This window comes from Microcebus murinus, chromosome 16, assembly GCF_040939455.1.
Source record: "Microcebus murinus isolate Inina chromosome 16, M.murinus_Inina_mat1.0, whole genome shotgun sequence".
In the NCBI taxonomy this organism is placed as follows: domain Eukaryota; kingdom Metazoa; phylum Chordata; class Mammalia; order Primates; family Cheirogaleidae; genus Microcebus; species Microcebus murinus.
In genome coordinates, this window is record NC_134119.1 from 26,665,117 (window position 1) to 26,688,197 (window position 23,081).

Below are 23,081 nucleotides of genomic sequence, written 5' to 3' on the forward strand. Positions count from 1 at the left end.
GTCCTTGACAAAATAAAAAGTTTAGACGGTGTGGGTGATTCCACCCACTGGTGGATGTGAGGACCATATGCTCAGGAGTAGGTGGGATGGGAGATGTGTATCTCCTGCAGGGTCAGTCATTCTGGTTCCTGTGGGCTGTTCATGGCATGAGCATCCTGCTGTGCTGAGGGTGAGGCACATGTTTAAATGTGTGTTTTTTTTTTTATGCAAGGTGGCCTCCAAGCATAAACCTCCTACTTCTTCTGGTGCCTGGTGGAGGAGGCAGCTTTCTGTTCTGGCCCAGGAGAAAACTGTCTCTGTGGATGATGGGGAGTTGGTACATCAGGTTCTAGGGCAGAGCCTTCCTGAGAGGTTGTCAAGGGAGTTTTTTACTCATTTGGTGCCATAAGTGTTGACTGTAGAACCTAAATTCCAAGTAAGGTATGGCTCTGCTACTTGCATCAGCCACAGGTACCCGGAGTCACTTGGAACTGTGAAGGGCCACATGCATTGTTTGGAAGGCCATCTGGAGCCCACAGTCTAGCAGGAGAGAGAAGAAACAGACATAGATAACCACAGCATGAGGTAGACACATAAAATTACAAAGGGAAAAGAAGAGATGACTTACAGTTAGATCAGTAGTTCTCAGCCCTGGTTGTTCATTAGAACCACCTGGAGAGTTTTTTCCCCAACAGTCTCATGCCACGGCTCCACGGCTCTCCCATCCTCTTTCTCCAGCCATCGTCTGCCACTGCCATCCAGAAAGCAAGATGGCTAAGGCAGCCCAGCACCAGCACGCCATCCTCAGGATGGTGCCCAGAGCCCAGGAGTGGGGAAAGGCACATCCTTTCCTTACATCCTGGAAGCTGCCTAAGATTCTTGATGTCCCATGCATGGGCTTAGTGTGGACCAAAAAAACCTACAACCCTTTGAACATTATTTAATAATAAATTTATCAAACGAACAGTTCATTAAACAGAAAACAACTAACATTTTTCTAAATATGTACAAACTGCTTACATAACTAATAAATGAAAACTTCAGCCATCCATGATGGTGTGTGCCTGTAGTCCCAGATATTTGGGAGGCTGAGGCAAGAGGAACTGGCGGTTGCAGTGAGCTGTGATTGTGCCACTGCACTCCAGCCTGGGTGACAGAGTGAGACTCCATCTGTAAAAAAATAAATAAATAAAAATAAATGAAAACTTACAGTTTTAACAACTTATAATTTTTCAAATATTTAAACATTAATTGTTGTTTTTTATTTATTTGTTTGTTTGTTTTTGAGACAGAGTCTCGCTAGTCAGGCTAGAGTGAGTGCCATGGCGTCAGCCTAGCTCACAGCAACCTCAAACTCCTGGGCTCAAGCAATCCTGCTGCCTCAGCCTCCCAAGTAGCTGGGACTATAGGCATGCCCCACCATGCCTGGCTAATTTTGTCTACATGTATTAGTTGGCCAATTAATTTCTTTCTATTTATAGTAGAGACGGGGTCTCACTCTTGCTCAGTCTGCCTTTGAATTCCTGACCTTGAGCAATCTGCTCGCCTCCCAGAGTGCTAGGATTACAGGCGTGAGCCACCGCACCCAGCCATAAACATTAATTGTTAAATACTTCTAAGCATTCAATTAAAATCCCCAAATTTAATATATGAAATTATATTTTTTAATTTTTATGTTTTAAAAAGTGGTAAGGGTGTCACATGTGAAGTTTGGTTTCCTTTTATTTTGTTGGGTTTTTTTTGAGACAGCCTCTGTCGCCCCAGGTAGAGTGGTGCAGTAGCATCAAGATAACTCCCTGCAACCTCCAACTCCCAGGCTCAAGTGATTCTCCTGCCTCAGCTTCCCGAGTAGTGCGCCACCACGCCTGGCTCATTTTTCTAATTTTAGTAGAGACAGGGTCTCACTCTTGCTCAGGCTGGTCTCCAATTCCTGAGCTCAAGCAATCCTGCTTTGGCCTCCTGGAGTACTAGGAGTGCTATTTTAAATGCTTTTACACCTTAAGAAGTAGACCAGACACCCATAGTATATTATAATAATTACTGATCTGTATGTGTAACACTGACACTGATTTTAAACATTTCAGTACCATGGATTTATGTTTGCCTGTGCATCAGTTCTACTTTAATTTTTATTCCTTTCTGAGGGTACAGTTTTCACTGAGCCTGGAGCACCAGGGTTACTGTCTGAGGTGGCTGAGGATGTAGATATGTGTGATGGATGATGGTGCAGAACCAAGGACCCAAGACTTCATTGGCATCCTACCTGAGTCCTTGACTCGTTGAGTGGTCCCTTTTTCATAGTTAGATTTTGGAACTTCTGACTGTTGGCTCCAACCAACCAATCAAATGAGTTTTTTTTTTGTTTTTTTTTGTTTTTTTTTTGAGACAGAGTCTCACTTTGTTGCCCAGGCTAGAGTGAGTGCCGTAGCGTCAGCCTAGCTCATAGTAACCTCAAACTCCTATGCTCAAGCAATCCTGCTGCCTCAGCCTCCCGAGTAGCTGGGACTACAGGCATGCGCCACCATGCCCGGCTAATTTTTTCTCCATAAATTAGTTGGCCAATCAATTTCTTTCTATTTATAGTAGACACGGGGTCTTGCTCTTGCTCAGCCTGGTTTCGAACTCCTGACCTCGAGTGATCCGCCCGCCTCGGCCTCCCAGAGTGCTAGGATTATAGGCATGAGCCACCGCGCCTGGCCATCAAATGAGTTTTGATTTTGTAACTCCAAACAGTGCTTAACCTGAGTGTCTTATCTTCACAGCCTAACCCAACAGAGGTCTTTTTCTTTTTCTTTTCTTTTTTTTTTTTTTTAAGGCTAGTCAAGTGAAGCAGTGTGAGTGGAGAAGGAACAAAGGAATCCGTAACTAGCTGTGATCAATTAGTTGTGAACACCACTGCACTCAGACCAGCCTAGAGGTCTATTTTGATACCACTTGTTCCCAGTAGAGTCCAATAACTTCTCTTTTTAATAGACCTTTAAGGCCTGTCATTGATAGGCCCCATGACTAGAGATCCATATTATATAATTTGTCTTTTCGAAATGGTTATTTACAAGATTAGCCCTGATTTGTAAATTATTGAAACTGGGTAATGGCTATATGGAGGTTACACTCATCTATTTTCATATATGTTAAAAATTCCCTGTTACAGAACATTTAAAATTAAACACAAATGAGACCTAGATGGCTTAGTGTATCCTTGGCTCATGCTAAACCTTAGAAAAGGAGCTAAAAAAGCATGGCTACGTGAAGCCAGTAGCAGTAACTCCATTCACCCAGCAAATTGAGCGACCCCAGCCCCCAGGCTACCACAGTGGCACCGGTGCAGAATACATGTTGAATCTTTGTAACATGAAAATGATTTAAACACATTGGAAGTATATTTTTAAAATAACAACCTAGGGTGAGCCTATGGAGTACAAGACATGGTGCTAAGCACCCCAGGGGAGTACAAGGAGCAAAACATGGCCCCATCTACACGTAGGGTTGGGTGCAGTCATATTAATTTAGCAGGGAGACGAACCAATCACCTAGCTAGCAGGTGTGTGGCCAGATGCCTGAGTGCATGAAAAGGACCAGCAGCTAACGAGGAGGGGTCTTTCAGGCCGAGGGGAGGATAGGTACAGAGATTTGGAATGGAGAATAGAAAGGCCAGTGGTTACTTGAGGTGAATGTGGAGAGCTGGGTGGGAGAAGGTGAAAAGCCAGGGCAAATGAGAGACAAAGGTGGGAAAGGAGGCAGGGACCTGGCTGGGCTGGGAAATGCAGAGCCCAGAGATTTGGGCTATATTTGGTGAGCCAAGCTGGGGGAGGGAGAGAATGTTTAATTAGTGTTTTGAATCTGTCATTCATTTGTCAAACTTTTACAGTCACTGTATCCCACAAATTGTCATTACTCCATCAACTTTTTCTTCCACACCCCCCACTGGACTCTTTGAGGGTGCCCCTCAGGCCATCATGAGTACATGCCCCGGATACCTCTAATCCCAAGCCCCAACCCCAAGATTGGAGACGTCTCAACTATTCCACTAAGGCTGTTATTCAAACTCCTTTGACAGTATTTCTTAGTATGATATCTATTTTACCCAAGGACTCAGTGCATACGTGTGCACGTATACATATAGATAACTGAAGCAAAAATTTCACAGTGTGATCCTTATGGTTTGATGCATGTTGATATTTGCTTCTCTGTTTCATTGCTGATGGTGTCTAAATTGATTTTACAACCTATTAATAGATCTTGACCTGCAGTTTGAAAAACAGGATTCTAAGGAGTCATGTTCCTTTTATATTGAGAACAGGGCCAAGGATGAGTATCTATATGAGTGAAGAGTTATATGTCATATATAACTTTTGATAGTTGTGGACTTGAACTAAAAGCAGTTTAGACCACAGTAGTGAAATTGAAAAACATTTTTACTTGGTTTATCTTGACACCATACATAATTTTTGGCTGGTTAATACATTATTTGATTATTCATTACAACAAAATGGATAAAAGAACCTTATAGGAGAACCTACCAAATACCAATACTGTCACATTAAACTTATTTAACTATAACCTTTTGCATATAGCCTGGGTTCACTGGTTTTAGTCATTTTAACTTTCTTATATGATTTTACAATCTAACTTATGTTTCTAATGTGGGGTACAAAAAACACATCCATAATAATAAGAATAAAACTAAAACTATTTATGTTCTAACTGTATCAGAACTGAGTAGCTGAGATTTATTGCCTCTGTTGCTTTAAGAGATTTTCCTTTATTTCTCCACAATGAGGTAAGTCAAATCACTTTGTTGTTGAGCTAAACCTCACAATTCACTGTGTAATTTGCATAACAGTATAGTTGTATGGACTTGTGCTTGATGTCTGGTTTGGCAGTTGTCTTGATGTCTTTTTAGTTGGTGCATATTGGCTTATGTCAAAATAGACCAGAATAACAAATATGAATGTCATAGATGAGAAATTGTTGAACATAATCACCAGGAAATTCTCATTTCTATATCTTAGTTACTGTCCCTGCTGGGTGGCAGGAGAGGAAAAGTTGGCAAATAGAAAGTAAAGAACACAAGTAATAAAAGGTAATAAAAGCCTCCACCATACCTGTCTACAATGGCAATGTAAAAAGTTTACTAAGAGGCTTTTGGCTGGACAAATTTACCCAGCTTCTACAAAAATTAAATCTGGTAACATTTTTTAGTGTCTACATGTTTTTGTAAAATTCATTAATGATTTGTGCATAGCCATAATTTTCAAAATGCAATAATTTATTATTATATTGCTTGGGGCTTGAAGGACCTACATGCTTCACAAGTTGCTATGAGTACATAGAGCTCACTTGGGTTGGTGACTTGTACGCCTTTTTACTTTACATCTAAGTATCTTGCAATGAGGTTTACAGTGTAGAGATATAGTTGAGTCTCTTAGTATTAATTTAAAGTATCAATTATATAAAATCAAACAAAATTAACTGTTGGGGGGGCTCTGGGGAGCATAAACTATCTCCTATTGTAGGTCAAATGTGTAATTAGTAAAGAATAGTGGTGAGAAGGATATAGTCTTTAATTTTGTATGTTTTTCCTTTAACTTATTTTTCATGAACTGTGTGTGTAAACATCAACTTAACCAGCTTATAAAAACAGCTTGTAAAAGACCCCAGCATACTTCTGTCAGAACCATTTCAGTTACAGTTTTATAGTGGTCTAGATAACCCAAGACCTTTATGGGTAATTCCCATGAATTTTTGGCCTAATTCCAGAAGTTTTCATTTCCTCATAAAACAAGCACAGCTGTAAAAACCTTAACCACAAACATCAGCATAGATTAAAGTGCCTCACCTGCCCCCCAGTTTGGCATTCAGAAGTAACTGCAGAGTCATCTCAAAAAGAAGCCCCAATTTCCCTTCCAGATGACTTGGTGGGTAGTACTCCAAAAGATCACAGTAGTCTTTTGTTTTTTGGTTTTTTTTTAATCTCCTACATGCTCTCTAGGAGCAATAGTCTTTGCTAATTTGATAGGTTTTGATTTGCATTCCTTCAGTATCAGTGAGGCTAAAGATGTTTTCAACTGCTTATTGGCCATTTGGATTCTGTAAGTAATATGTTTCTGTCTTTTACACGTTTATCTATAGACAGGGTTTTTATGATTTCATTCATCCAACAAATGAATATTAAGCATCTATTATGTGTTCGTATTTGTTTTCTAATGCTGCTGTAACAAATTACCACAAACTTAGATAAAACAACACAAATTCATTATGCTTCTGTAGCTTAGAAGTCCAACATGGGTCTTACTGGGCTACAATCAAGGAAGACCTGTGTTCTTTCTGGTGGTTCTCTTTGAGCTTCTAGAGGCCCCCCACATTTCTTGGCTAGTGGCCTCCTTCCTCCATCTGCAAAGCCAGTTAAGTTGTACCTCTCTGGCCACTCTTACCCAGTCATGTTACCCCCTCTTCTTCTGCCCTTGTCTTTCACTTTTAATGACCCTTGTGATTACATTGGGCCCACCTAGATAATCCAGGCTAATCTCCCTATTTTAAGGTCAGCTGATCAGTGCTATTTAAAAGGACAGACCTTTAACAATGCTAATTTCTTTTATAGTTATTGGTCTTACTAAAAACTGTAGGCCAGGCACAGTGGCTCATGACTATAATCCCAATGCTGTAGGAGGCTAAGACAGGAGGATTGCTTGAGGCCAGGAGTTCCAGTCCAGCCTGGGCAATATAGCAAGACCCTGTTTCTACAAAAAAAATTTTTTTTTTTTTTTCGAGACAGAGTCTCACTTTGTTGCCCAGGCTAGAGTGAGTGCCGTGGCATCAGCCTAGCTCACAGCAACCTCAAACTCCTGGGCTCAGGCAATCCTCCTGCCTCAGCCTCCCAAGTAGCTGGGACTACAGGCATGCGCCACCATGCCTGGCTAATTTTTTCTATATATATTAGTTGGCCAATTAATTTCTTTCTATTTACATAGTAGAGATGGGGTCTTGCTCTTGCTCAGGCTGGTTTCGAACTCCTGACCTCGAGCGATCTACCCGCCTCGGCCTCCCAGAGTGCTAGGATTACAGGCGTGAGCCACCGAGCCCGGCCTCTACAAAAAAATTTTAAGAAATCAACCAAGCATGGTGGCACACACCTGTGGTTCCAGCTACTAGGGAGGTTGTGGCAGGAGGATTGTAGCTTGAACCCAGGAGTTGAAGGCTACAGTGACCTATGATCATGCCACTGCACCCCAGCCTGGGCATCGGAGTGAGGATATGTCTCTAAAATAAATAAATAAAACTGTAATAATAGTAATGTTTAAGTAGTTTTTCTATTTGGAATCTTTATTCAGTGCAACAAAGCAAGGAGATACTGAAAAAGAAGAGCTCATTTTATTATAGTTACTAAATGATTTGCATCCTAGAAAACTCCAGATACTCACTTGGCTTACTCCTTTTCCTCCTTAATTTAGATGTTACCTCCCCAGCAAGGCCTTCCACCTTATCCAGAATTGGAATCTCCCAACAATCCCAACATTTCTCCTTAGTACTTGCCATGTTTTAATCCTCTATATATTTTACTTACTGTCTCACTAGAATACAAACTCTATTGGGGCAGTGATTTTTGAGCAAATATTTAATATCGTAATACTCTGCTCTTTCTGTATTTTCAGAGCTTACTTTATTCTTCCAAACTTCTTTTCCTTTTTAATTTTTTTATAAAAATAATATATGCTTATTGTAAAAAGAGCAAAAATTACATTAGTGCCTAGAATCTTCTGCAGTATGCTATGTGATCCCATTGTCTCAAGGTAGCCCCTGTTAAATTTAACTTGTATCTTTCTTGACTTTTCTATGGATATATATATATATATATATTTTTTTTTATTTTTTTATTTTTTTTTTTTTTTTGAGACAGAGTCTCACTTTGTTGTCCCGGCTAGAGTGCCGAGGTGTCAGCCTAGCTCACAGCAACCTCACATTCCTGGGCTTAAGCAATCCTCCTGCCTAAGCCTCCCAAGTAGCTGGGACGACAGGCTTGCACCACCATGCCTGGCTAATTTTTTCTATATATTTTTAGTTGTCCAGCTAATTTCTTTCTATTTTTAGTAGAGACAGGGTCTTGCTCTTGCTCAGACTGGTCTCAAACTCCTGAGCTCAAGCGATCTGCCCGCTTCGGCCTCCCAGAGTGCTAGTATTACAGGTATGAGCCACCATGCCCAGCCTACATATATATTTTTTAATAAATATATATATTCTTTAAAAAAATAAGAAAAATTGTAGTATGGTATGCTTATGTTCTGCCACTGCTTTTTTCACTTAATATAGTCATCTTTCTGTGCCAATACATAGACATCCATATCATTCTTTTAAGTAGCTTTCTATTGTTACATTGCATTGGGCACCTTGTAATTCATTTATTATAGGATTCATGTATTTTTTACTTTTATAATCAGTAAAAATACCTATATCTATCTTTGGGTGTATATCATATTACTTTTGGTAGTATTTCTTCCTAGAAATGGAATTTCTCGGTTCAAGGGTATACACATTTCACTTTTTTATATATTACCCAATTGGCCTCCCAAAAGATACCAATTTATACTCTCAAAAATGCTTACTGAGTTCCTATTTCCCTACAGTCTCAGCAACATAGGATATTTTAATCTCCTTCATTGGTGAGGGAGGAATTATGGGATTATGGGAGTGGCCAAACAGGACACCTGACACTGGACAGGTGGGATCAACAGCAGTTTATTAGTTATATTTACTCACAATCCAAAGTAAGACACCATGAGCCACATCGGTCCACGTGAGAGTTGCACTCAGGAATGGAGTGAACAACCAGAGGTTGTGGGGGGCAGGCTTTGTAGTAGTAAGAGGATGAGGTGTCCCCTGGTTTCTGCAAGGGATGTGATTGGCCTATTTGAATAATTCTACAGGCTGGCAGAGAACTGAAACCCAATACTGAGAGATAAGCAGGAACTGCACCTGCTTCATTTGGTACGAGGATTGTTTGGCTAGGGGACCTTATCCACAGGAACAGAGGGAGAGGGCAACTTGTCATCAGGCCATTTTACCAAAAGTCAAGGTAACACTTAATACTGAGTCTTAATTTCAACTGTTCCCAGTGAATGAGGGAGAATTCTTTTGAGGTATTGATTTTTGATTGATTTTTTGACATCTTTTTCTCATTTGAAAAATTCATGGCTTATTAATATATATACAATATTTAATTTTATTTCCTTGAATTGTATTTAGAATTATTTTCCCCTGAACTGATGAGTATGATTGGTTTACAGTTTTCTTTCTATGCTGTTGTTATCAGGAATTGGTATAAGGTGAATTGTGGCTTCATAAAATGAAATAGCATTCTGTCTTTTCTGGGCTCTGATACAAGTTTATAGGGTGAGGATTATTGGTTCAGTGAAAGTTTGAGAATTCTTCCATTAAACCATCTGAGCCCAGAGCCTTTTGGGGACATATTTCTCTGATATTTTCAACATCTTATTTTTGTAATTTTATTTCCTAGAAATGGTCCATTTTATTAAGGTTTTCATGTGCCTTAGAACAGAGTCAGATATAGTATTCTCTTATTTTCCTGGTGTTCTTTTAAAGATATAAAACCAAATTCTTTATGAAATAGGAATGGAGAACTATAAAGAGATTAAGTTGAGATCAAGACAGAGGAGGGGGGTAATTGGCTGAAATGAAAGAAAAAAGTAAAACAAGCAGAATTAAATGTGTTATTGGAGAAAACAAACAGTACTCTTGACTCTGAAAATAATTAAAACCATAATGGTGAAGAAAAACTTGACATACTCTTCCAGGATGTAGGGAAAAAGAACCGAGATTTATTTGACAGTGGTGATCCAATGTGATAATTTTAGGGAAGGAAGAAGCCAAAATAATCTGTTCACAGAATGTGAGCAGGAACTTTTCAGAAGAAAACTTTTTTAAGCTGAAAAGATGAACTCTTTTGTTTCTGGAAAATTAATTAAGGCCCACATTGAGGCATACTGGCAAAGAGTTTGACCTCAGAGGGTAAAAAAAATCTATACAGCCACCAGGCAAATTGCTGACCTTAGACAAGTCCAGCTTTGCCATCATTTTCAGTGCCAGAGACAACATTAGGACAAGAATTTTGAGGGGGAAAGTTTGAGACTCTAGAATTTTATAAACAGTCAAGCTACCATAAAGGCATTCTCACCAAAGCCAAAGGCTTAGAAGAATACAAGATTCAGGAATCCTCCCTGAAATCACCAGTCATGTGAGAGATGAGTCCAAATGAGAAAAAGGAAAATTAGAGCATAAAAAACTGGCAGTGACTTTGAAACCAATTAAACATAAGAGTTCGCAAAATCCAAAAACAATGATTGAAAAGGAGGATTTGTGGCTTAAAAAAAAGTAAAAACAGAAGCTGGATTTGTCATCCAGGATTAAGTGGACAAATAAAAGTAGGTGTGAGGGCAGCAGGCCAAGAGATGGAAAGGTACATTAAATTTTTCATGACATAAAGGAGACTGTAAAAGTGAATGGTTTGTCATTGACTTAAATATAAAGTTGGTTTTTTTGAGACAGGGCCTCTCTCTGTCTTCTCTAGTGCAGTGGCGTTATTCTAGCTCACTGCAACCTCAAACTCCTGGGCTCAAGCAATCTTCCTGCCTCTGCCTCTGGAGTAGCTGGGAGTACAGGCACGTGTCACCATGCCCTGCTAATTTTTTTACTTCTTGTAGAGACCAGGTCTCGCTCTTGCTCAGACTGGTAAAACTGTATTTTTATTTGATAAATTTAAAGGCAACCACCAAGAGAATTAAAAACACTTTATGCCTTGAAAATCACTATACAAGAGAAAAACCAATGTGGAAATATTCAGAAAACAAAAAGATAAAAAAATTAAAAAACACAAAAAATAAGATCAAACACATAAGCTATAACAGCAGAGATATAATGGGTTAAATCCAGCGGGAGTGGAGGCGCTGCAGTTTTTTTAGGACAGACCCTTGAGCCTACAGGCTTTTTTTTGCTAATGCTGAACCCTCGGTATGGCTTGCTTCCCCACCCTATTCAAGGGTAAGGCCTCATTTCAAGGCCGACTCCTTCCTCCCGATAGTCCTCCCGGGCCGCCCTAAGCGGAGTGAGCACTCCCCGAAGTGGACGCGGCACGTGCGTTCGAGTTGGCGCTTCGGGTCTAGGACGAAGTCCTGACCCCACTCCCTCTCACCCCGGGATGCAGAGTGGGGGCGGGGGCCCGGCCTTACTCCAGGTGCCGGGCGCAGGATGAAAGCGCTCAAACCCTGCTGGTGTGTAAAGTGTATTTTTTTTCCTCGTCGCACCTTTGGGACGATAAGCCTGTGCGAGCAGCAAGTTTCAGATCGGCTCCGTTTGCTCCTGGACTTAGTTTCTGACCCTCGATACTCCCATATGACCACCTTAGGTCCCCGCGCCCGGGAGGGTCTTCCTTTATCCGAGTCGGATCCACCTGCGACAGCTCGTCCTGTCCCCACCTTGCAGACTTGCAGGGTTTCAAAGCGTCTGCTGGGAGGCCGCGTCCGGAGCAGCAGCCGCAGGAGAGGAATGCAGCTTGGGGCTGGGAGTCAGGATCCCCTTCCTCAAGCCACAGGGGCTCCTCCCCTTCTCCAAAGATGCGGGATTCAGGGAGGGCGCGCTCCCACTGGATTTGTTAGCGAGCAGACACTGGGGCTGAGCCCAAGGGTTTGGGAGGGTAAGAGGCTACGAACGGAGGGACTCGGGGCAGACTTGCGACGCCCTGGAGCGTGTGAGACACAGGGGTCCCACGCGCGGACAGGGGCACAGCGTGTAAAGCTTTAAGGCGCCGCGCCCCGCCCCAGCCCGGGGATTGGCGGCCCCGGGGGGCGTGGCCGGAGGGCGGGCCCGCGTTTGCCGCAGCCGCTGGTGGGCGGGGCCCGGGCGGGGAGCGGGAGGGGCGCGGAGCGGAGCCGGGCCCGCGCCGCGCGCCCCGCCGGGCGGGCTTCAGGCTGCGCCAGTGAGCCGGGCTGGTGGCGCCCGCATCGGAGACCCGGAGCTGGACCTTGAGGCAGCAAGTAAGTGAGGCAGGCCCACCCTGGCGCCCCTCCCAGCTCCGACCCGCCGCAGTGCACGCTGCACCGCGCGGCGCGTCAGACTGGACCGCAGCTGGGGAGGGGGCGCGTCCCGCTGCTGGGGTCCCAGGGGGGAGGGGAGCGGAGATGAGGCCGATGATGTCATGGATGCTTCGCCCGGCCTGGGGGGAGGTGGCGGCCAGAGGGGGTGCGGCCCGGATTATGTCACCTCTTCCCTCCGCGCCCCGCCCCCCGGGGCCACACGCGTTGGTGGGGAGCCCAGGGAGGTGCGGACGGGATTTCCCCCTGTAGGGACCCCTAGGCACCTCCGTCGACGGGCTGTGGTAGGGGTCTCTACCAGTTGGCGCTGCTGGCGGTGGGGTGCTGGTGAATGGCGACCCCCTCTCTTCCCCCTACCCAGCGGAGGCTCGTGTATGCGCGCGTGTGTGCTCAGAGTGGGGGGGCGCTGTCGGCCCCCTCAGTCCTAAAACACGGGCTTCATCAGAGCAAGGAGCTAGGTGATGGGCCCCTTCCTGCGCCAGTGCCCACAGTGCCAAGGGAAGATGGATCTCCCCTCACTCATCCCAACCAAGAAGTTCTGGAGATCTCTGCACCCCAAAAGCCCTTTTGCCCCCAGATCCCTTCCCTCCCGCAGTCCTTCCTGGAAGCTCTTCCTGATTTCCTGCCCCTATTCATTGCCTCTTTGCATTGCTCATAACTAACATTCCCACATGCATTTGCCCTGCATTTATTTTCTTGGTGCCAGGGCCCAGAGACCCTCCAGGACTTTGCCATCTGTGCCCCTGGGAAACCTACAGGCCAGCCCTGGTGAGGCCTCAGAAGCGAAATATCCCTGGGGTGTCCTAAGTCAAGTGTTTCAACACCCCTCTCCCCCCAGGGGTGGGGGTGATCAGAGATGCCATCCTGGGAGGCAGCGTTGGGATTGGTCCTAGAAGAATGTAGGATGGGGAGAAAGAACTGAGAAGAGGTTGTGTGTGGAGTGGAAAGGGAGTGAGGTCAGGGGAGATATAGGATGGGCATCGGGAGAGGACTTGGGGCCCCTGCTGCAAGCTCTGCTCTGGTTCTGGAGGCCAAGAGGAATACCAGGTGTTTTATCCATAATACATTTACCTCTTAAAATGCCTGCAAGGTAGGTGTGAGAACCGGAGATGAAATACCTGTATGAGGTTCTACTCCTAATCAGTGGAGCTGGGATTTACACTTGGAGATGATGCCACCAGAACTCTGTCTACTGCACTTGATCCTGCTCATGGAAGGATTTGGGCAGAGCAGGGACATGATCGGGTTGCCCTTTAAAAAGAGAACCCTGACAGCTGCTCAGGGGAGGGAGTCAGGATAAGAAAGGCCAGTGAGGAGCCCTAGCAAGGGTGCTGGCAGGAGAGGCTGCTGAGATGTTTAGGAGGTGGAATAAGCTGGGCCTGGGGACTCTGAGACCCCAAGTGTTCGTAGCTTTGAGAGGGACATAGGTGGAGAGGGACTGGGTAGTCATGGTGGGTTGGAGGAACTTGCACAAGTAACCCCCAGGTAGAATCCATTTGGCCCTTTCATGACAGCTAATACTGTGTGTAATGTCCCAGGCACTGGGGGTGAGTTGGGCAGCAGGCTCTGATCCTAGGAGGTTGTGCTAATGCCAGGAGGCTGCCTTTGCAGATCATGCTCAGTTACCTGGGCCAGTTCAGGACCCTGACCCATAGGCAAAGCTCAAACCCTTCCTCTTTGGCTCAGTTCCTGCTTATTAGGGAAACGTATCTCCCTTCTCGTCCTGCCAGCTCCCTGCTGGGATTTTTAGGAAAGAAGCTGCAGCAGCCCAAGCTTGGAGAGGCAAGGAGCAGGGAATGCTTGCAAGGGGTTAACTATGCAGGTTAGAATCATGGCAAGAAGCTCTTTGAGGAGTGAGACTCCAGGAAGAGTTTCTGTGGGTTGACAATCAAAGATTCCCCCAGGTAGAGCATAAGGAAAGGAGGAGCAGGACAATGGTCCTGGGACCTCATTTCCATCCAGGACTCTGGGCATCTGAGCCTGGCTGGGGACCACACACACTCTAGGGAAACAGTGTGGCAGAGTGGCATATGACCAGTGCCAACCTATGGTCAAATTTTCCTTTCCTGGATCTCGGAGAAGGTGGTACTATATGTTTGTACTGCACCTTACAGTTTACAAAGCACCTTCACAAACATCCCGTCATTCACATGATCAACTTGATCACTGCTAAGGTTTGTTCCTGTCCACAGCCAGGCCTCTGGTGCAGCCCCTTGCAGTTCCCTTGCCTAGATCTTTCATTTCACTATTGGTGCCTCCCTTCGGCATATCAACACACTCAGGTTTCTACCATGGTTAATTTTAAAATTAAAAAAGTCCTTGGATCTCACACCTCCTTAAATTACTGCCTTCTCTGGCCTCTTTTTAGCAGGAACTCTGCCTTTTCTTTCTCTGCACCCCTCTAGCCCTGTGGTCTGACTTTGCTTTGCACCACTTTTCTGAAACCATTCTGACGTAGACACCAGTGATGTCCCCACTTGCCAAATCCAGAGCACAATCTTCATGCCTAATTTTACCTGGCCTCTTTCTCTTCAACACTGGAAGCTGCCCCCACATTTTTGAAGGCCCCCACTTTGGCCTTCAGGGCCCACCCTCTTTTGCTTTCTTTCTGCTCCCAGACTCGTAGGACTCTGTTACCCTAGCTTAGTGCTGGGCTCTGCCCACACCCCCCTCAAAGGCTGCAGATCCCCGTCTCTTTCTATCCAGTGCCTGAGAAGTATCTTCCTCTGGTGTTCCCCAAAGCACCTATTTCCCCCAGGCAGTCTTCCCTTGTCATGTTAAGGATGTCAAACCCATCCTGGTGCCCTAGCCCAGATTGCTCCTTGTCCCCACCTCCTGAATCCCTTCTGTATGAGGTTTTGCTAGTTTTCCTTCCCAAACCTTGCCCAGGCCTTCCTACTGGTTCCAAGCCTCAGGCCATTCAGCCTTCATCCTCCCAGTCCCCAGCTCTCCCAACATTGCTGGCAAGAGAAGGGGGTTGTGCTTAGGTGGATGGGTGGGGTTGCAGGCCCTAGGCAGCAGGCTGGAGTGTGCTGGGGAGTGGAGGCAAAGCTGGGACTAGGCAGGAGAGGCACCTAACGCACAAAATTTAAGGAGGCCCTCACAGGGTCGCAAGCCTGCTGACCCTGCACTTGAGGTGTGCCCTAGGAGCCTCTTTTGCTTCACCCTGGTCCCAGCCCTTGCATGTGAGGGACAGACTGGCCCAAGGGAGGAGGGTGGCAGGCAAAGTGCTGTTCTCCATACCTGTAGGGACAGACACTAAGGGAATGGAATTCTACAAAGGTAGTGGCCTGGCTTGATGGCAAACTTTCCAGCAATCTGGGGCTGCAATTCCTGCTGTAGTGGTCAGAAGACCCTGGAAGGACAGAAGTTTTGTCAGGCTTTCTGGGTCTGGGGCCTAGCATTAGAACTGGGCATCTGGGTAGAAGATGGTGTGTGGAGCACTCAAGGGGCCACTGGGTTCCACGTGCACCCTTCACCTTGATAGGGAAGGAGGGCTCCCTGCCTGTCTGGGAAGGGAGTAGCGGGTAAAGGCCTTAAGGGCGCTCCCTCCCATTTCTGGCCCACATATTTGAGGGCCTTACCGGCCTTACCGGCCTTACCTGAGGCAGGCACTGCCTGCCTGGGGCAGGCCCCTGCCCCGCTGGATTATGCACATCTCTGGGGCAGGTGTTCCCGCGGCGGACTTGAGACAAAGGAACGAGGAAGCAGGGCCTCCCTGAGCACAGGTAACCTGAGGTCTTGCTCCCCCTTCTCGTGTGGGCCGGCCTCGGGGGAGGGGGCACACACCCACCGAAGGGCTTAGGGGACTTCACGGTGAACTGAGCTGGGTCAAGGTCCACAGGGAACAGGGGAGGGGCGTAGTCCAGGAAGACTTCCTGGTGGCAATGAATTCTTAGCGGGGTTCGCAGGCGCGGGATCCTCTGGGGCGCCAAATGGGTGCGGCGGCCCCGCCCCTCTCCCCGCCCACTTCTCCGCCCACCTGTGGCAAACGCAGGCCTCGAGGGAGGCTCCGCCGGCGCCTGCAGCTGGCGCCCCTCTGTCCTCTGCCTGGGCCCCAGCCAGCCCCGGGAACCCTGCAGAGTACTGGTCTCCGGGAGGGGCCCCTCTCCTGCTGGGCCCCCCGTGCGTCTGAGTTGGGAGGGCTCCCTTGCCACGCGCTGCAACCGCGGCCCAGTCCGTCCGCTGGGGGCGGGACGTGCTGGAGGCGGTGCCCACCGCCGACCCAGATGCGGGCTGCAGCGGCATCTCCCACCCACCACCCGCCAAGACCCCTGTTTCCTCCTGTGCCCGCCGCCTCGGGGCCCCTGGCACGCGGCAGCCCCGCGAGGTAGGTCCTTCATTTCTCCCATTTCGCAGAGGAGAAAACTGCAGTCCGGGATGGCTCAGTTGGCGCGTCCAAAGTCTTGCAGCTGGTTCGGGCCGAGCCCCGACTGCGAGAGTGAGGCACATGGCCCCTGCAGACCGGGCCTCGGAGGGTCCAAGGCTTGAGGACCCGTCGGCTCCCCACCCCCTTGGAAAGGCAAGGAGAGAAGCCTGCGCTGGTAGTGAGCTTCCACTTCTGCCCTTGACTGCAGCACCCTAGGTTAGGGGGCTGGGAAGAACCCCCACCCTAAATTTCTGGATAGGGGTGTGTTTCTCTCCCTCCCTGAACTCCTGAGATTCCCTATTGGATTCAGGTCCTGCTCTCCCCTTCCAGGCCCATCTCCCTAGCCCATGAAATTGAGCTACAGGGCTCAGACCCAGGGTAAAGAACCCTTAAGTTCTGGGGGTTTCAGCAAAGCGTTAAGAGGGCTCTTAAGTACAGGAGGCTCATGGACGAGGGGGGTTGAGACAGAAGTTGAGTGGGATATTGACCCGGGTAAAGCTGGGGCTGTGTGCATGGTGCCCCTGGGGTTGGGCTTTATCAAGTGGGCAATGGGCAGATCCCCCTTACCAAGCTCCCTCTCTTACCCTGGCCCTATTCCTCCACCTTGGATGCCTGGGAACTCTTTGTACCCCCTTTGTAGGGAAAGGGACACTGGGGAACAGGGTAGTGCTGGGGCTGACTTGGTTGGGGGGTGGGAGTGGGGGTGGGGTGTGACCTATCTCTGCCTTCTCATCTGTGCCCACAGTGCCCTCCTGGCTTAGTCATGGCGAAGCTGGAGACACTACCTGTGCGTGCTGACCCAGGGCGGGATCCCCTCCTGGCCTTTGCCCCACGGCCTTCTGAGCTTGGACCCCCAGACCCCCGCCTGGCCATGGGCAGTGTGGGCAGTGGGGTGGCCCATGCCCAGGAGTTTGCCATGAAGAGCGTGGGCACCCGCACAGGGGGTGGGGGCAGCCAGGGCAGTTTCCCCGGTCCCCGAGGCAGTGGCAGCGGGGCCAGCAGGGAGAGGCCCAGCCGCTACCCCTCAGAAGACAAGGCTCTCGCCAACTCCCTCTACCTCAATGGCGAGCTTCGAGGCAGTGACCACACGGATGTCTGCGGCAATGTGGTGGGCAGCAGCGGTGGCAGCAGCAGCAGTGGTGGCAGTGACAAGGCCCCTCCACAGTATCGAGAGCCTAGCCACCCACCTAAGCTCCTGGCCACCTCAGGCAAACTAGACCAGGTCAGTCCCCAGGGCCTGAGACCCTCACAGCCTTTTTCTGGGGGTGGGAAGCAGCCCAGAAAGGTGGGCAAAGTGGGCCTTCTTGGGGGCTGGGCTGGGGAGTCGTGGAGTGGGGCTCTGGGGCCAAGTCCATCTGGTGGATCCAGGACAGAGACCTGGCTTGGGTGAGCCATGAAGTGGAGACCCAGATGAGGAACCTGAGGATGGAAATCGAACGAGTGGGTGGAAAGAGGCTGAGGCCAAGGCTCAGGCCTCCTCCTGATGCCCCTCCCCCTCCCTGGCTTTCATGCAGTGCTCAGAGCCACTAGTTCGTCCGTCAGCCTTCAAGCCTGTTGTACCCAAGAATTTCCACTCCATGCAGAACTTGTGCCCCCCGCAGACCAATGGGACCCCTGAGGGTCGACAGGGCCCTGGTGGCCTCAAGGGTGGACTGGACAAGTCTCGGACCATGACACCAGCAGGTGGGAGTGGAGGCGGCCTTTCAGACTCAGGCCGGAACTCACTCACAAGCCTGCCCACCTACAGCTCCAGCTACAGCCAGCACCTGGCGCCCCTCAGCGCCTCCACCAGCCACATCAACCGCATCGGCACTGCCAGCTATGGTAGTGGCAGTGGTGGCAGCAGCGGTGGGGGGTCGGGCTACCAGGACCTGGGGACCTCTGACAGTGGGCGGGCCTCCAGCAAGAGTGGGTCCTCGTCATCTATGGGTCGGCCAGGCCATCTGGGGTCTGGGGAGGGCGGAGGTGGAGGCCTGCCGTTTGCGGCCTGCTCACCGCCCTCGCCCAGTGCACTGATCCAGGAGCTGGAGGAGCGGCTGTGGGAGAAGGAGCAGGAGGTGGCAGCTCTGCGACGCAGCCTGGAGCAGAGTGAGGCGGCTGTGGCCCAGGTCCTGGAGGAGCGGCAGAAGGCCTGGGAGCGGGAGCTGGCAGAGCTGCGCCAAGGCTGCAGTGGGAAGCTGCAGCAGGTGGCCCGCCGCGCCCAGCGCGCCCAGCAAGGCCTGCAGCTGCAGGTGCTGCGGCTGCAGCAGGACAAGAAGCAGCTGCAGGAGGAGGCCGCCCGGCTGATGCGACAGCGGGAAGAGCTAGAGGACAAGGTGGCCGCCTGCCAGAAGGAGCAGGCTGACTTTCTGCCCCGGATGGAGGAAACCAAGTGGGAGGTGCGGGCTGGGGGCTGGGGCCGTCTGTCTCCCTTCTGTCCCTCTGGAGAACCCCAGAGCAGTAGCCCCCACTATCACAAGGGGGAATGAAAGGAGCAGGAGGGAGAAGAATGAAGTAGGAGTGTCTGTGAGTGGGTCTGGGACTGGAGGCTGTCCCTGGGCTATGTATGGTTGGCCACGTCTGTCCTGAGTCCAGGCAAGGCACCCGTGTCTCTGCAGCCCAGTCTGACGAGGGGCTGAGCCCGAGCCCTGGTGCCAGAGGTGGCGTGGGGTGGGGTGAGCAGGGCTCCGCCTTTACCTGCCGCTTCTCCTTTGCCTGCCCTGCCCAGGTGTGCCAGAAGGCTGGAGAGATTTCCCTCCTGAAGCAGCAGCTGAAGGACTCGCAAGCTGACGTGTCGCAGAAGCTGAGTGAGATCGTGGGGCTGCGCTCGCAGCTGCGGGAGGGCCGGGCCTCCCTGCGGGAGAAGGAGGAGCAGCTGCTCAGCCTGAGGGACTCCTTCGGCAGCAAGCAGGCCAGCCTGGAGCTGGGCGAGGGCGAGCTGCCTGCCGCCTGCCTCAAGCCGGCGCTGACCCCCGTGGACCCGGCCGAGCCGCAGGACGCGCTGGCCACCTGCGAGAGCGACGAGGCCAAGATGCGCCGTCAGGCCGGGGTGGCCGCCGCCGCCTCCTTGGCTTCAGTGGACGGGGAGGCGGAGGCAGGCGGGGAGAACGGGACGCGGGCCCTGCGGCGGGAGGTGGGACGGCTGCAGGCCGAGCTGGCAGCCGAGCGGCGCGCCCGGGAGCGCCAGGGTGCCAGCTTCGCGGAGGAGCGCCGCGTATGGCTGGAGGAGAAGGAAAAGGTCATCGAGTACCAGAAGCAGCTGCAGCTGAGTTATGTGGAGATGTACCAGCGCAACCAGCAGCTGGAGCGGCGGCTGCGGGAGCGCGGGGCGGCGGGGGGTGCGAGCACGCCGACCCCCCAACATGGCGAGGAGAAGAAAGCCTGGACACCTTCGCGCCTCGAGCGCATTGAGTCCACAGAAATCTGATCCTCGACCTGGGAACGTGGCCTTCTGACAATGTCTTGTCAAGAGGCCAGAGTCCCCAGTGTCCCCTCCCCTCCATCTCTCTCCCCCATATGTCCCATATCCCCAGACCAAAGAGGTTCTCAAAGCAGCTGTGACCAGGCTCCTCCCTGCGACCCGGCTTCCCCCAGTGCTGTGCCCTCCCAGCTCCAGGGCTCCCTTCGTGGGCAGCCCACTTGGACCCTCCTAAAAGGAGGGAATGGGTGAGGGCAGAGTCAGTGGGGATGAGGGCCCAGGCAGCAGAGGAGTCATGCTCCCTTTCTTGGCACCCCCTTGGAGATGGAGACCGCAGACCTGCAATGCCATGAGGTGCCCCAGCCCCTCTGGTGGGGTCTGGGCTGCTACTGTCAGCCACCCTTTGTCCAGTGATGCTCTCTGTGCTCACTTCGTAGGCTGTGGAGCCTGAGGGGGCTTGCATGGTGTCTGCTGAAGCTGACCCTAGGCTCCTGGCTTCTCTCCTTTCTGCAGTGTTCTCCCTCCCTGGGCAGATTGGCAGGACAAGTGGGAGCAGATGGCCTGCCCGTGGTTGAGAGGGCTACCTGCCCAGCCCCTCCCCCCCAAGGTCTCTTGGGCTCAGGCCTCAGAGCCTGGCGAGGTCCTGAGTGTGTGTCCCTGCGTGTGCGTTGGGGGAGGGGAGGGCAGGGGCTAGAAGCTCAGCGCCCAGGGAAGATCTGTCCTCTTGTTCTTGGGTCACTTGGAGGCTTCTCAGCTCTACCCTCACCCTTCTGGCCAGGATCCTGCAGGGCAACAGCCCAATCTACTTGGCTGACCCCACACCTAGGACCACTTTTCAGCTCTAACTACAGCTATTAAGTGCTACCTGCCTCTCAGGCACTCCCTTCACCCAGTTTCTGAGGTCAGATGAGTGTCTGCAATGTCTTCCCCCACCTGATTCCCCCAGCTTCCTGCTTTCATGCTCAGCACATCATCTTCCTAGGCTGCCTCGTCCCCAAAGTCTCACCTTTTCTTCCAGTAGAAAATTCTGCTTGACCTTTGGTGCACCTGCCCACTTCCCAGCTCCACTGATTGGCCCAAGTCTGAGCCCGGGGCCCTTGTTTGAGGGGTGGGGAGGGGTGGATGTGATTGCCCTTGAAGAACAGGCTACCCTGAGAGGAACACTGACCTCTTGGTTCCCAGGGCCCTGAGATGGCCTAGCATTTGCCCAGGGTAGGCCAGGCACAGCCATCAGCAGGGTTAGGGCAGCCAATGTTACTTCCTCTCGGGGCCCTCTCAGACTCCATCTCCCCAAGACAGGAAGGGAAAAGCAAATTTCTAATTCACCAGCAATAAAAATTGGAGGAGGCTTGGCCCTCAGCCCTGGTATTTCTCTCTTTTTCACTCTCTTCCTCCCATCCCCAACACTGAATTTGGGGGGCAGGGTGGAGAGAGCTGGCAACTACTGTGAGCAAGTCCCCCAGCCCCTGATTGGCCTCCTCCCATGACTGGTGACTGTTTAATGAGCTGTGCATCCCCCACAAAACAGGAGCGCCCCTCTGTGTGGCCTCTAACACTTTGCACAGCCCCTCTGGGTGGTCCTCACCAGGTCTCTGAGCTGGGTGGGAAGCCACCCTGGCAACCACTGCCCACTCCACTCACCCCTCACTGCACCTGTCCCAGGACCTGGCCCTAGGCCACAGGGGCAGGGAGAAGAAAAGGCATTAGTAGGAAAAAAAAATAGAAAAAAATATGAACAGACTTAGCTTTGGGATGTCCAACCACAAAAGAAATTATATATAAATATATATAAATATATATCTCTACCATATGTGATGGAAAGACTTTTCGTTTTCCTTTCCCAAAGAAATAAAATGGAGAAAGCCTCTTGAGTGGCATTCTTTGGCCTTCTTGTGTTTTTGTGGGTATGGGAGGTGAGGCCTGGGTGGAAGGGTTAGTAGAGGGCAAAGCTGGAGTAAACATTTCCCAGAGGAGGCACGAGACTAGAGGTGCTCACTGGGCTGTGCTAGGAGTTTGGCTCAAAGCCCAGGCTCCTCCACGTTGCCCAGGAGGAGTCGTGGTTCCACATTTCTGCCCAATGGGGCTTTCACTTCAGCTCAGTCTGTCGTCAAAAGGGCTTCACGCTGGTTCCAGCTCAGAATCTGGACACTAGGCTGCTAGCCAGAAAACGAGTGATGCAGGAGAGCTAGATGCAGCCTGTGGAAACCTGAGCCACATTACAGTATGGCAGATGTTTGAGGGCAGAGTGCATAGAAGTGAAGGTTGAGAATGGGTTTGCAATTAATGGTGAGGCCCCCATAGACAAAAGGGACCCAAGTTTGCTGCACAGCAGAGAGCTGCCCTTTATGACAATTTCTTCTGTCATCCTCACAAAGCCCCACAATTAAGAATGCATTCTGCTATAAGTAACACAACAGGACCTCAAAGAATTTATTTTTCCCCACCTGACAAGAAGTCTGGACTTGAGTGTCATTGGAATCAATTCATCAAGGACTTAGATTTTTCATCGTCACTGTCCCATCCTTACCCTGTTCCCTCCTTACCACAAGGTGGCTGCCACAGCTCTGTGCAGGGATTGAGGCTGTAACACTTTATCATGATAATGGAAGCTTTCCCAGAACCCTACCAGCACACTTCCCTTTAAATTTCCTTGTTCAGAACTGAGTCACATGCTCCTCCAACTTCAAGGGAGACTGGGAAATTGAGTATTTGGCAAAGAGGAACAGGATTGTTATGGCTGCCTAGGAGCAAACATGGTTCATCCCTTGGGGATAGGCTCTCTGCTCTCTCTGGGTTCTGCTAGCAAGGACAAAGTCATAATCAGCAACTAGCAGTGTTTGCCCTGGTCTGGCCTGTGTGAGAGAATCCTCCCTAAGCAGTGGTCTGGGTCCCTAAATGTCCACACCCAGGCAAATAGTGCTATCCACAGAGCTCAAGAGTTGGGATGCCATGTCCCTCCTTGCAGGGACATGTTCTCCTTACATTGACTTTGTCTCCCCAATAAGATGGTACTCGGGAGGGAGCATGATTTCTCAGGTCTCCTTCACAGCTTTTAGGATGTGTAGACCAGCAGCCAAGGTGCTGACAAGGTATGAAGACCCTGTTAGGTAGAGGCTCGGTGGAGTCTCTTCCTTGCCTAGGTGTCCATACCGACCCAGGTATGAGCTTTCCTACTTACAGAAGTGGAGGATCACCCTGGCTCATCTGCCATAGCTCTGGCCTCCTCAAGCTCCTG

General features: G+C 49.9%; 1 protein-coding gene across 8 annotated transcripts; it reads left to right on the forward strand.

The window, feature by feature from the left end:
- Window positions 1–11,890: 11,890 nt before the first annotated feature.
- On the forward strand, window positions 11,891–21,723 carry LZTS3 (leucine zipper tumor suppressor family member 3). 8 transcript variants are annotated; one of them, XM_076010985.1, is made up of 6 exons: window positions 11,921–12,023; window positions 15,750–15,808; window positions 16,440–16,665; window positions 17,195–17,671; window positions 17,964–18,827; window positions 19,157–21,723. In XM_076010985.1, exons 4-6 carry the CDS (start codon window positions 17,213–17,215, stop codon window positions 19,853–19,855), a joined length of 2,022 nt encoding a protein of 673 aa, XP_075867100.1. In that variant the 5' UTR covers window positions 11,921–12,023; window positions 15,750–15,808; window positions 16,440–16,665; window positions 17,195–17,212; the 3' UTR covers window positions 19,856–21,723. The 8 variants fall into 8 exon arrangements, with proteins under 8 accessions (XP_012610267.2, XP_012610270.2, XP_075867100.1 ...); XM_076010987.1 differs by having other exon boundaries at window positions 16,440–16,627; XM_076010986.1 differs by having other exon boundaries at window positions 16,440–16,624.
- The last annotated feature ends 1,358 nt before the right edge of the window (window positions 21,724–23,081 follow it).

What these genes read in the sequence shown, in the direction of transcription:
- LZTS3 (XM_012754813.3), top strand. Translation starts at nt 16,531, where the DNA reads ATGGCCCCTGCAGACCGGGCCTCGGAGGGTCCAAGGCTTGAGGACCCG. An exon ending in CCTCAGGCAAACTAGACCAG is followed by an intron (nt 17,672 to 17,963) that starts GTCAGTCCCCAG and finishes GCTTTCATGCAG; the next exon opens with TGCTCAGAGCCACTAGTTCG. An exon ending in TGGAGGAAACCAAGTGGGAG is followed by an intron (nt 18,828 to 19,156) that starts GTGCGGGCTGGG and finishes TGCCCTGCCCAG; the next exon opens with GTGTGCCAGAAGGCTGGAGA.